Below are 14,411 nucleotides of genomic sequence, written 5' to 3'. Positions count from 1 at the left end.
AACTGCTCTTTTCTTTTCCTCCTGTTAATTATTTTTCAGTGCAATTAAAACCAGATGACTAACATGACTAGAAATCTGAAATGGTACCGATATGAATACTCTTGCCCGTTTCTCAAGATACAAATGAGCATACCACTTGGCTGCTTAGAAAGTGAGCAAGTGATGCATTTAAAGGATGAATATTTTTCATTGCTACAGGCAAGCTGCCTTCTGTAAATATAGTAATTTTTAATGGAATGCACTCCTTATATACTAAAAGTGATGTACCAAATCACTATAGTTGCAAGAAACAGATGGTTTCGTTGGACATCATTGTACCTTGGCATGTCATCTGTTCTCCAGGGTCTGTTTGGTATGAAAATTTGAAAGATTCAACAAAGAATGCTTAGGCCCTTGAAGACCTGTCATGCCGATCAAACTTAAAAGAGGCTGAGTTACGAATCAGAATACCATTGGTTCCTCCATGATGTCCTGTATCACATTTGGCTCTGGGTAAAATAGTAATCAGGTGTCATCCTCATTCAGCAAAATGTTTTATTTGGATGAACAAATTAAAAGTTCAGGTTTCCTTAGTGAGCATTAAATCAGAAATGAGAAATTAAGAAGCTGATTGGCTATTTGTACCTTAGGCTAATTGGCTATTTCTATGTTCTATGAAAAACACTTTTGAACACATGGTGTGAGGATGTTCAAGTGTTCAGGCTAGAGTGCAATGATATCCTGGCTGCTCTCAGCGACAGACTACATGTGGGTTTATCACTGACCACTTGCCTCTTTTCTTTGATCTACATTGCTATGCAATTCTTCTGGTTTCCATTGTGGCCTCTTATTTCTTGGTGCCATCATTCTGTAAGTTTATTTACAGTTTTCACATTTAGATTAATTGCATTTTCAAATGTTCATTTTACATTTCTTTAGTATAGCATATGAATTTATCTTAACCTCCATTAAAGAAAGTTTTTTGACTTTTATCACTTTTTCCTTTAGTTTATTTTTAACTTACCTAGAAGACAATACAGTAACACCTTACTTATCTGGTATCATTGAAGAATGATTGGTATTACACATAAATCAATTTTCATATAACTGAAGCTTTAAGCATTTACCTTTAAAATTTTTAGCTTTTTTTTTTTAATATTTTTTGAGAGAGAATTTTTTTAATATTTATTTTTTAGTTTTTCGGCGGACACATCTTTGTTTGTATGTGGTGCTGAGGATCGAACCCGGGCCGCACGAATGCCAGGCGAGCGCACTACCACTTGAGCCACATCCCCAGCCCCTAGCTTTTTTTGAATAAAATATTTTCTAAAATGTTACATTCTTATATTCTTAAATACACTGAAGATAATTTTTAATATATCTTAATGACTTAGAATCAGCATTATGAGTGTCAGTTATTACACTGTGTTTTCATGTTATACTGCCATCAGAGGCTCTTAATTATTATAAGACCCTTTACCTTTACACTAAATAGTTTTATAGTTTTGGGGGTTTTTTGTGGTTATTCTCTCTCATTTCTTGATGAACTTGGTTACAATATTTTACAAACCACTTCATGGAAAAGAAAGGGTCCCTGTATATGTGTGGGCTTTCAAACTACCTTCCTCAGAGCAATTTTTTTTTTTTTTTTTTTTTTTAAGTTTGGAATTTCTCTGTTCTGGAAGGTAAAGATTGCCAGAAATCTGACCTACAGATAATTGGATAAGTGGAATGTTACTGTTATTTCAAAAGTGCATAGGTCAGAATTTAAAAGATAAAACATTAGTCCTCATGTACTTTGTTGTCAAAAACATTTCTTCATTGTTATGCCTGCATGAATTCAGTAGACTACTTAACTATAAAAATAAAACTTCATTAGGAGTTGATCAAAACAGAAACAAGGCACAAAGTGATTGTCTTAGTGAATATAATAGTACAAGAATTATCCAGTTTTCAAAGCATGGCTCTTTAGGATTGGGTCAAAGGTAATGCTTAAATTTATACCTCTTTTGGTATCTTTTTTTCTCCTTTAAATAATTTTCCATAATGGAAACCCTTTTTTTTTTAAATTTATACATCAAAAAGAATTTTAAAAAACAGATGTTTATCAGACTTTTTTTTTTTTTTTTTTAATTACAGGAAATTCACCTTCAAGTCCAAGAACTCCTTGGCTTTATGCCTTGATTCAGACAGCGAGGATGAACTAAAACGCTGTGTGGCCCTCAGCCAGAGACTTTGTGAAATGTCAGGCAGTGAACCACAGCAGGAAGACCTGGAAAAAGTAAGTAATTTTTCATTAGAACATCTCACAAAGATTTGTATAGCTCTCAATGTGAAAAAAGTGCCTTCTATAAGTAGCATTAGCAAACTTAAGAAATACACAAAATAGATCTCAAACTTACTGTCTCTGTCCAGACTAATTTCTGTGGGGAGGGGGTGGAGTACCAGTAATTGAACTCAGGGACCCTTGACCACATCCCCAGCCCTATTTTGTATTTTATTTAGAGACAGGGTCTCACTGAGTTGCTTAGTGCCTCAGCCTCCCAAGCTGCTGGGATTAGAGGTGGGTACCACCATGCCTGGCCAGACTAGTTTTAAAGTGTATACATTCTCTAGCTCAAAAACCAATCTGATTTTAAGAAAGTGAAATTGTTGCAAGGCACAGTGCACATCTGTAATCTGAGTGACTTGAGAGGCTGAAGCACGAGGACCATAGTTCAAGGGCAGCCTCAGCACTTAGCAAGATCCTGTCTCATTAAAGAAAAAATAAGAATAAAAATGTAGCTCGCTCAGTGGTAGAGCACCCGTGTTCAATCCCCAGTACTGAACCCCCCCTCTAAAAAAAAAAAAAAAAGCACTACATATACACACATACATGAACTAAAATGTTACAAACTACTTCCTCCTATTGACCTTCATGTCTACTTTTACATATTGGTTCTCAAATAGTTACTTCCTTTATTTTGGTAACAATTGTGTGTTAGGGAGCTATAGTAAACATTGTACTTCAACAGAGCAACTGAGTGATCACATTGATTAAAATATGAGTGTGAAGACCTGGCTACATCATTTTCCACCTTAACACTTAATAAAACTTCCTTTTTGGTAAAATAATAAAATTATAGTAGTTATGTGTTCTGAGTTGTTTTCCATCTTACTTTAAAACTAGAGGTAGGAGCCAAGTGTTGTGGCACACGCTTATAATTCCAGCTACTCGGGAATCTGAAGCAAGAGGATTGGAAGTTCAGGGCCAGCTTCTGCAACTTAGTGAGGCCCTAAGGACTTAGTGAGACCCTGTCTCAAAGCATTAAAAAAAAAACAAGGGCTGGGGATGTGTTTCAGTAGTTAAGCGACCCTAGGTTCAATCCCCAGTGAAAGAAAGAAAGGAAGGAAGGGAGGGAGGAAGGAAAAATGACTAGAGGTAGGGCTGGGGATGTGGCTCAATGGAAGATTGCTTATCTATCATATGCAAGGATGTAGATTTAATCCCCATCACTTGGGGGCGGGGGGGGGGAAGAGGGCTAAAGATGATTTGTGGTTGCTTACTTTGAATAAGAAATAAAAGTCAGAAATTCTCCTAAATAGAAAGAAGAAAATTATTCATTAGATAACTTCTTAATATTTACATAATCTTATTTAGTTTATATTTTTCTCAAATCAGCCAACATTTAAAATGAAATAATAGGTGTAATGAAAAGAATATTTCAATATAATCCATGTATAGATTGGCAAAATACCTAAAAAAAAAATTACAACATAGTAATTATTGGGCAATTTATTTTGATTGATTTTTATCATTTTTTACTGATTATTGATTTTTAAATAACTCAAAGCATCCAAGAACTTTTTAAGAAATAAAGTTTCCTCTTTAAACTCTAAGATTGCTTTATTTGTAGACATTCTGGTTTCCTCTGAAAGTAACTGTCTCTTTCAGGATTCAAAATTATGCAGAATAGAGCCTGATAAGTCTGAATTAGAAAACTCAGGATTTGACAGAATGAGTGAAGAAGAGCTCCTAGCAGCTGTCTTAGAGATCAGTAAGAGAGAAGCTTCACCTACGCTCAGTCATGAAGATGATGATAAACCAACCAGCAGCCCAGACACTGGCTTTGCAGAAGATGATATTCAAGAAATGCCTGAAAATCTGGACACTATAGAAACAGAGAAGCCCAAAACAGTCACAGATCCAGGTAGAGTTTTTGTTGTTGTTTTGTTTTCTTGTGATGCTGTGGATTGAACCCAGGGCCTCATGCATACTAGGCAAGCTCTGTACCACTGACGTACATCCCCAACCCAGCCAGTTAGGTTTAATGAAGATAAGTATTTTAAAGTATAAGTGTGTTTCAAAGCCTTATTGTGACAAATGGCTTCTAAATAATCCAAGCCTAGGATCTTGGAAATTAAAGGAATAGTTGAATATCACAGATTTTTATTTTCTACATTTGCATAGTCAAGAATGGCTTCCCACAAAGGCCATTTAATTTTAAATTATTTTATAATCAAAGAAAATAAGAATTTATGTATCCTTGGTTTAATTGGAAACAAGAAACTGATGGAAGTGTTGTTATGCATTCCTATTCTCTTGTTAAACTTTATAATGACTACCTACAGATATCATTGGTTTATATTAGTGCTTGATTATCTATCTACTCCAGTGGAGGTAAACATAAGGTTATCAAAATCACTAATAAGTGGTTCACACTATAGCAACTTTGGGAACAACAGTCATGTTTAATAAATACAGTTTATGTCTTTGTTCTCTATACTCTATTCTTGAATTGCCACATTCCTCAGTGAAATATAGGTCATTATTGTATTATTATCAATTCTCCTTTCATTTTCTGCTGGTCCCACCAATTACATAGCCAGCCCCACCCAGGGTGGCTTGATGGGCAGAAGGTCTACTTTGCAGTTCACTTCTCCTTTCACCTTCTTATTGTAACTGAAACCTGAAAAGATTTCTTTTTGCTTTTTTTTTTTTTTTTTTTTTTTTTTCATATTTGGAAAATATATTGAGCCAAAGACAAAAGTAGAGAGATGAGTATGATGAGCCTTCCTCCACTCCTTGTGTCCATCATCCAGTTTCAGTAATTATCCAAAAAAGCCAATTTTGTTTCATCTGTATCTAAGTCACTTCTCTGTCCTATCCCCTGGATTATTTGAAATGAATCACAGATATTAATATCACTTCATGTAAGAATTTCCATATCTCTGAAGGTAGGAACTCTTGTTTTTGTTGTTGTTTTGGTTTAGTGTTGGGGGGTTTTTTTGTTTGTTTCTTTGTCCTAGTTACCCATTGCTGTCCTTTCATCCTACAAAAATCCATGTACTTTGAAGTACATGACATCAGATTTCCTTTTTAGGAAATTTTTTTTACGGAGGAAAAAATTTTACGGAGATTTTCCGTAGTTCTAGTTCTTTACCTTCCACTTATTCCCATTGACATCTTAGGCACTTCAGCATCTTCATGAATGATTCTTCAAACAAACTGTTTTCTCAATTCCTGATCTTAAATCCAAAGATCTTTTATCTCAGTTTCTAACTCACAGAAGTCATAGCCTGGACCGAGTGTTTCTCACAGTATAACCCTAACCCTAACCCTAACCCTAACCCTAGACCATCATTAGTATCACCTGCGGACTTGGCTGGAACCATCTTTTGGCCCCTCCCCAGACCTAGAAACTGTGTGGGTGGGCTTGGCAGACTGTTTGGTTAAGCCCTCCAAGTGATTATCTTGGGCAGCAAAATTTGAGAATCACTCTTCTAGACTTTGTCATCATTGTTAACTATAGTCCCCTTGTGATCTTAATTTCAAATATCTTTTTCTAACCCTTCTTTCTTACCTAGTATCATATTCTGCTTACCTAGTATCATATTCTTGCTTTAACAACAAGACCTCCAGTCCATTACTCTTCCTTCTTTGCTATCACTGTCTTCCTCTTATTCAGCCTATGTGCCGTATTTAAGTACTCTATCTCTTTCTCTTCTCTTCCCATTTCACAACTCATCTTGCTGCCTCTTTCCCATGCCTTCTCAAGCAGCTAAAGATTTCAGGCCCTATGATCTCTTCCTGAATTCTCTGTTTCTCATTTTATACATAGTAGGCTTGTGAATTAAGTGTATATTTTTCAAAGAAAATAGATGCAAATACATAAAAACTCTGCTTTCATTTTGATGTATGGAAGAATATCCCTGTTCTTGATTAAAGCCAGTTCCTTCACTCATTGCAGGAATCTTATACCCTTGTGCTTTCCCAGTTCTCCTGCTGTCAAGTCTTCCCCTTCTTAAAAATTTTTTATGTGGTGCTGAATCGAACCCAGTGCCCCATGAATGCGAGGCGAACACTCTCCCTCTGAGCCACAATCCCAGTCCTCTTTTTTTTTTTTAATATTTATTTTTTAGTTGTAGTTGGACACAATACCTTTATTTTATTTATTTATTTATTTGTTTGTTTGTTTGTTTTGTGGTGCTGATAATGAACCCAGAACCTCCCACGTGTGAGGCAAGTGCTCTACCACTGAGCCATAACCCCAGCTCCATGTTGTCCTTTTCTTTTACATTATCCTCATTGTGCCTAGTATCAGCCATTTTTAGAAAGGCCACTTGGTAGCCCTTCTGATACATTGAGCTCCATATAGACAACTATGGAGCAAGTGAGAGCCAAATACATGCTGGCTGATGACTCACTGAGGAAAAATAACTAAACATGGGCAAAGGAGTCCTCATAAGGAATACAAGAAGAGAAACACCCAAACACCTCTAACAAGTTCTCAGAGGTAAGAGCATGCCTGCTTAAAAAAATAAATAAATAAATAGAAAAAATAAATTTGAAGATATGGCAAAGGCAGGCAAGGCCTCATATTTAAAAAAAAAGAGAGAAAGAAAGAAAAAGAAAATCTTTGTCTCTCCTAAACCCCAGTGCACTTACAGACCTCCTTTGGCCTCTTTTCTTATTTTGTTCTGAGTATCACCCAAAATTCAAAGGAGAATGTCCCACCTTTCCCCCCCCCTTTTTTTTTTGTGGTGCTGGGGATTAAACCCAGGGCTCTGTGCATGCAAGGTAAGCACTCTACCAACTAAGCTGTATCCCCAGCCCTCCATTTTTAACATTGCAAAGCAATTGGGAGAGATATGGAACAACACTGCTACAAATGACCAGCAGCATTATGAACAGAAGGCTAGTCATCTGAAGAAAAATACAAAAAGGATATTGCTGCACACCAAGGTAGAGGAAAACCTAATAATGACAAAATGGGAATTGCCATACCTGAAAAAAAAAGCAAGAAAAAGAAGGAAGATGAAGATGATGATAATTAAGTTTATAAAAGCATTTAACCTCCTGAATACAGTTCACTCTTTTTAAAGAAAAAAAAATTGAAATGTAAATCTGAAATTTGCCCATTACAGCAAAATTTCTTGAGTTTTTTCATTCTGTTTTCTTAACACCACCCTCTCCAAGTAGACTTTTGTTCCCATGACTCTGTCCTTAACATTAAAACATTATGAGTTTTTTTCCCTCTGAGTTTCTATGATACCTCACTACTTAAGTATTTATTTTCTTTCTAATAAACTAGCCACTTTCCATTTTATTTATTTTTTATATTTTTAGTTCTTAAGTTTCTTTGCCTCATCAGAGCTCTAACTGTTGAGGTATTCCCAGAACACATGCTCAGGTTCAACTTAAGCCTTGCCTTAAGTAATGTCATATAGCCCCACAGCCTCACATACTGACAAAAGGTCAAATTCTTACCTTTAACATAGATCTCTGTCTTAAGCTTTAAGCTTTTATATTGAAGTACCTATTTCAAATCTCCATTGGACTATCTAATATTGATTCTACTTTTCCTGCCCAATTATGTCTTTCCCATGTCAGCAAATGGTACACCATTTGTCCAGTTTTTTGGGCCGAAAAATGTGTTTCCTTTTTTTACTTCATACCTTGTATTCAGTCCATCAATAAATCCAGTCAACTGGTCCTCCATCATAGGTTCTGAATCCAACCATCTATAACATTTTTATGGCAAGAACTTTAGCCTTATATCTCTGACCTGGACCAGTAACTGATTCCTAAATAATGTCTCTTCTACTCTTATCTCCCTATGGATTTTTTAATAAACAAAACCACCATGGGCTGGGGATGTGGCTCAAGCGGTAGCGCGCTCACCTGGCATGTGCGGGGCACTGGGTTCAATCCTCAGCACCCATAAAAATAAAATAAAGATGTTGTGTCCACCGAAAACTAAAAAATAAATATTTTTTTAAAAAAAACACCAAAAAAATCTTTCTAAAGCATATGTCAGTCTCATACTTAAAACTCATTGTGACTTCTCAGTACACTTAGTATAGAAATCCAAGCTGCTGCTTATGGCCTTTCTTCATTCAACCCATTTTCAGTCTGCTGCTTTTGCCATGCTGGCCTTCTCTGTGTCCCTCAAATTGTCATCTCAGAGCCCTGGCAATTAGACTTCTTGAAGGCAAGGACCATCTTGCTTTTTTATATCCCCAGCTTGTAACAATGCCTAGCTACATAGTGGATTCTCAATGAATATTTGTGATGCAATAGATTGGCCATGTGGTGAGTCACCTGAAGAGGGACAGAAGACTAGCTGAGTAAGGTTTCATTATCTCCAGACATGAGCCAGAGGGAATATTGTATGCAAAGTCTTAAGAGAAATGCTGGGCAAGTTAGTGGGCCTAAAAAAAAGTTCAGAATGATCTTCTCCCTATAGTGATAAAGGGGAGAAGCAGAAAGTGAGACTAGAAAGCCAAGCAGTTAAGGAGTTTGGAGTTTCATTTCAAAAGCATTAGGGAGTTAGTGCATATTTTAAGCAAACAAGTGTTTGATAAAGATTGATGTTTTCAAAAAATATTATTCTGGCCATACATAGGATAGCACATAAATTAGGAATAACCAGAGTAATCCTGTGAGACCTGTTAGGAAGTTACTTGCAAAAATCCAAATAAATAGTTAATGATGCTCTAAGCCAAGATTTGTGTTTAGGAAGAAAAATTGATGGATCCAAGAAATAGGAAATAATGATTTATCTGAGGTGAGTAGTAAATGAGGGAGATGTAAAAAAATGACCCTCAGGTTTCTGTCTTTACAGAATTAAAAAAAAAAAAAACTGTGGACAGTTTAATTCAGGATTGTCTGAGGTACATTGGTATACTGCTGAAAATTATTGGTTAATTAAAAAACAAGTTTGATCTGATTCACTGAAATATACAACATAAGAAAAGGAACAGATTTTAGTTGCAATAAAGAAGAGGCAAGTGATATATTCAGTTTAAGACTGTTGAGTTTTTACAGATGGATCCCTTTTTATACATTGTATAAGTTTCTTTCTTTCTTTCTTTTCTTTTAAACCTTCCTGGAATTGAGTCTTTTGTTTCTTTTTTTCTTTTTTTTTTTTTTACAAATATATTTTATTCATTTATTTATATTGGTGCTAAGAATTGAACCCAGTGCCCTCACATATGTTAGGCAAGCACTCTAACACTGAGCCACAACCCCAGCCCTACATTGTATAATTTTTTTCTTTTTTTAATAAAGAATACTCACTGAAGCATGCTTTTAAATTTTTTTAATTTTTATTAGTTGTTGATGGACCTTTATTTTATTTATTTATATGCGGTGCTGAGAATTGTACCCAGTGCCTCACACGTGTTAGGTAAGTGCTCTACCACTGAGCCACAACCCCAACCCCTGCATAAGCTTCTTAAAGATGAATTATTACTAAGTAGCCATATTTATCCCTGTAGTAGTTTCTGTACCTGTCTGATAATCTTGTGCTACAGACAAATATATATTGAATTTTGCATCTCAAAGGAAACTTTATCTCTTTTCATATATATCATTCGTATAATTCAGGATTGTCTGAGGTACATTGGTATGTTGCTGAAAATTATTGGTTAATTAAAAAACAAGTTTGGATATAAAAGTAATTATGCTCCTTTTATACTCTATTATAGTAATCTCAACCCTCAGATCTTTCTTCCAATGAAATATAATTTGTGTGCCTCAATTTAAAATTTCCAGAAGAGATCTGATTAGTTGAGTCAAATACCCATTCCCAATCTAGTAAGCAAAGGCCATAGGGACAGACCAGACCATCTAGGCTTTGGAGCTTCAGGCCATTGGAAAGCCTCTTCCTTCAACAATAAAAGGAAGGAAGAAATGGTTTCCAGTATAATCATTTTTTAATTATACTTATTTTTAATTATACTTATTTATTTTTTAAGACACAGTTGGAGGGGCTGGGGATGTGGCTCAAGCGGTAATGCGCTCACCTGGCATGCGCGGGGCACTGGGTTCGATCCTCAGCACCACATAAAATAAAATAAAGATGTTGTGTCCATCGAAAACTGAAAAATAAATATTAAAAAATTCTCTCTCTCTCTCTCTCTTTAAAAAAAAAAAAAGAAACAGTTGGAGCATGCCTGTAATCCCAGCAGCTTGGGAGACTAAGGCAAGAGGATTGTGAGTTCAAAGCCAACCTCAGCAAAAGTGAGGTGCTAAGCAACTCAGTGAGACCCTGTCTCTAAATAAAATACAAAATAAAGCTGGGGATGTGGCTCAGTGGTTGAGTGCCCCCGAGTTCAATCCCTGGTACCCAAAAAGAAAAAAAAAAACAGAAACAATTGGAGCAGGCGTGGTGGCATATACCTGTTATCCTATCAACTCTAGAAGCTGAGGCAGGAGGAACACAAGTTTTGCGGTCAGCCTCAGCAACTTAATGAGGCCCTCAGCAATTTAGCAAGACCCTGTTACAAAATAAAAAGAGCTGGGGATGTGGCTCAGTGTATAAAGATAATTCTTATTGACCAAGTAAGAATTGCATTAATTCTGAGGATGAGAAACTTTTATTTTGTTAAGTGCCCCTGGGTTCAATCCCTAGTGCCAAAAAGGATAAAAGGAACATTTGGGGCATAAATTCTGAATTTCTTTTCCTCAAGTGAATATTCAGCATTCATTTTAATGATAAATGTTCACTTACTCAGCTATTTAGTACAATTAAAAATAACTAGTTGTGATTTCTAAAATCAAGGTGCTGTAAGCTTCAGAGTTATCTGTGCAGTAGAAAAGTATTAAAATGCAGTATTGGGGTAGGTGAAGAGCATATACTAACTAATAAATAGTCACATAGAATGACTGTACAGCTGGGCACCATGACACCTTGTAATCCCAGTGACTGGGGAGGCTGAGGCTGAAGGTTCAAAAGTTTAAGGCCAGCCTTGGCAATTTAGTGAGACCCTCAAAAAATAAAAGAAGGGCTAGGGCTGAAGGTTGTGATACAGTGTCCTGGGTTCAATCCCCTGGACCATAAATAAATAGGGTTGGCATGTAGGTCAGTAGTAAAGCCTCCTGGGGTTTAATCTCAAGTGCCACTAAATAAATTAATAAAATGTATAAAGATAATTCTTATTGACCAAGTAAGAATTGCATTAATTCTGAGGATGAGAAACTTTTATTTTGTAAATGTTTGAGACACACACACACAAATAGACATATATATCTTAAGACTCTTCTTCTTTCCCACTCTTATCTCTATTAAAAATTGTAAAGAAAAAAAGACTTGTTTAATTTTCTTCTTCTTGGCGCTGACAATTAAAGCCCAGGGCTTTATATGTACATTTGCTCTACCACTGAGCAACTCTCCCATCCCCTGCTTGATTATTAACGTGAAAACACATTCAGTTGACCTACAGTGTAATAAATGGGAACATCTCAATAATAGTTTAATTGGTTTAGCCTAATGCTCCTCCCTACCCCCCAGTACTAGGGATAAAGCCCAGGGTCTTGTACATTAGTAGGCAAATGTGCCATCACTGAGCCACACCCCCAGCCCTTAGCCTAATTCTTATTTCACTTGCTCTAAACAATATTTTTAGTACTTGGTCATATGACACTGTTACCTATGAATATGGATATTTGTTTTTCCCTATCCCTAGCCATAGTGTGCTTCTGATGATCAGTTAAGTTTCATAACCATTGCTATAAATCAGTGGTTCTTAGGCACTTTTGCCTCTAGGGAACATTTGACAGATGTCTTTCATTTTTGGTTGTCAAAGCTGGAGAGGGTGACTACTACTGGCATCTAGTAGTCAGATAGAAGGGATGCTGCTAAAATTCTGCAGTGCACAAGATAGACTCTTCCCTTCCCCCAAAACACCCATCCACCCAAATTGTCAGTAGTCCTGAGGTTAAGAGTCCCTGATGTGGTAGTACACACCTGTAATCCGAGCAGCTAGGGAGGCTGAGGCAGTAGGATTGTGAGTTCAAAGACAGCCTCAGCAATTTAGCCAAGACTTGAGTAAATCAGTAAGATCCTGTTTCTAAATAAGATATAAAAAAAGGGCTGGGAATGTGACTCAGTGGTTAAGCACCCCCAGGTTCAATCCCCAGTACAAAAAAAAAAAAGAAAGAAAATGAAAAAAAAGAAACCCTGGTGTAGTGAGATGGAATTGTGTGTCCAAACAAGTTGTAAATGACTGGTAGGATATATTACTCTCTGAACAGTAGATGTCACTCTAGTGTAGAAATTTCTATTTTCTTTCTTTCTTTCTTTTTTTTTTTTTTAATATTTTTTAAGTTGTTGATGGACCTTTATTTTATTCATTTATTTATATTGGTGCTAAGAATTGAACTCAGAGCCTCACACGTGCTAGGCAAGCTCTCTACCACTGAGCCACAACCTCAGCCCTAGAAATTTCTATTTTCTAAAGAGAATTTTCCAGAGTAATATTATGTTTTGCTTCTTCAGATCCTGCCAGTTTTCCTGAGATCACAAAAGACTGTGATGAGAATAAAGAAAACAAAACTCCAGAAGGATCTCAGGGAGAGGTTGATTGGCTTCAGCAGTACGATATGGAGCATGAAAGGGAAGAACAAGAGCTTCAGCAAGCATTAGCTCAGAGTCTTCAAGAGCAAGTAAGAGATTTTCTGTTGCTACTTTCTCTACACCTATATTTCCCAAGAAATGGAATAATAATAATAAAAATAACTAACATGCGTCAATTAATTACTGTCTCAGGCATTATTCCAGGTAATTTATGTACATTGTTATTGGTCCATCAGAAAAAAACAATCTGTCTTACAGAATCTGTATTGTTCCTACTGAAACACATCATGGAATTAACATTAAACTTAAATAAAACAAACTTAAATTTAAAATGCTCCCCCCAACGCCCCCCCCAAAAAAAAAAAAAAAAAAAAACACAGAAAAATCCAAATCTAATTTGGGGCTTGCTTTGGGTTTGAAACATATGTGTTAGTAGACTTTCCTATTTTGAAAATCCAATTGCAACAGAATGTACTATCAGTTATGTTCCATGCTATAGTTCATTTTCATGCTTAAAGCAAAATGGGATGTTAGAGATTATTCCCACTCCAACCTTATTTTTCAAGCTGGGGAAATAGCAAGTATACTACCATGATTTTATCATTAATATGTTAAGACAGTTCATTTGTTCTGGTTATTTTCTCACGATATGAATCTTTTCCAATGATTTTTCCCCCTTTTTCTCTCCCCAGGACTTTACACTTGCTTGCTAGGCAAGCACTCTACCACTGAGCTACATTCCCAACTATTTCTGTCTTGTTTTTTGAGAAAGGGTCTCCCTAAATTGCCTCAAACTTGCAATTCTCCCACCTCAGCCTCCCAAGTAGCCAAGATTACAAGCATGTGTCACCACACCCAGCATTCTGTGAATTATCTGAACATAAAATTCTCAGAAATAGTATCTGAAATATAACTTTCAGGCTTTGGTAATAGAATATTTATCTGTTCTTTGCTTTTTGTAGTAATCTGTTTTTCCATTTTTGTTGTTTATTTTTGTTTTTGTGGTGCTAGGGATCTAAGCCAGGGCCCTTGTATGCTAGGCAAATACTTTGCCACTAAACTACATCTCCAGCCCCTTAGAAACATTACTTTCTATTGTAAAACATCAAAAATGTGGAAAGAAGAAGGAAAAAAAATAGAAAGACCTTGCCAAGGTGTATTCTTTCTTTCATATGTATGTGTGTGTGTGTGTGTGTGTGTATACACACATACATACACATATATACATACACATATACACACACACTTTTAGTTGTAAATAGACACAATACCTTTATTTATTTATCTTTGTGTGGTTCCAAGGATCAAATTCAGTGCCTCACATGCATGCGCTCTACCACTGAGCCGTAACTCCAGCCCCACAAAGGCCTAATTTCTTAGAGTTCTTCATAAAGGAAAACATAAGTACTCCTTATTTTCTTTTTTCCTGTCAACTGACCCAGTTAAGAACAGCCTATTTTTCTCAGATATAAGAATAGGATTATAAGATGAAGTGTCTAGTTTGGTATATCTGTGTCATTCTGTTAATTCTGTTTTTACCTGTTTGTTTCAGAATGGACTTATTCTGGAAAAATTAAGAAATATATAAAA

At 36.0% G+C, this 14,411-nt stretch overlaps 1 protein-coding gene across 4 annotated transcripts in view; it reads left to right on the top strand.

The window, feature by feature from the left end:
* Positions 1-14,411, top strand: part of Usp37 (ubiquitin specific peptidase 37) — an 83,614-nt gene that overhangs the window by 55,351 nt on the left and 13,852 nt on the right. For all 4 annotated transcript variants that reach the window (XM_046439626.2, XM_046439627.2, XM_046439624.2 and 1 more), the window contains 3 exons: positions 2,119-2,260; positions 3,914-4,169; positions 12,744-12,910. In XM_046439626.2, coding sequence (XP_046295582.1) covers positions 2,119-2,260; positions 3,914-4,169; positions 12,744-12,910 — 565 coding nt within the window. The remainder of the gene's footprint in view (positions 1-2,118; positions 2,261-3,913; positions 4,170-12,743; positions 12,911-14,411) is intronic.

The sequence above is a fragment of the Marmota monax genome, unplaced genomic scaffold, assembly GCF_021218885.2.
Source record: "Marmota monax isolate L192 unplaced genomic scaffold, Marmota_monax_Labrador192_F-V1.1 WCK01_AAM20220418_F8-fsc00041, whole genome shotgun sequence".
Classification (NCBI taxonomy): Eukaryota; Metazoa; Chordata; class Mammalia; order Rodentia; family Sciuridae; genus Marmota; species Marmota monax.
This window is presented reverse-complemented; position numbering and strand designations above follow the sequence as displayed.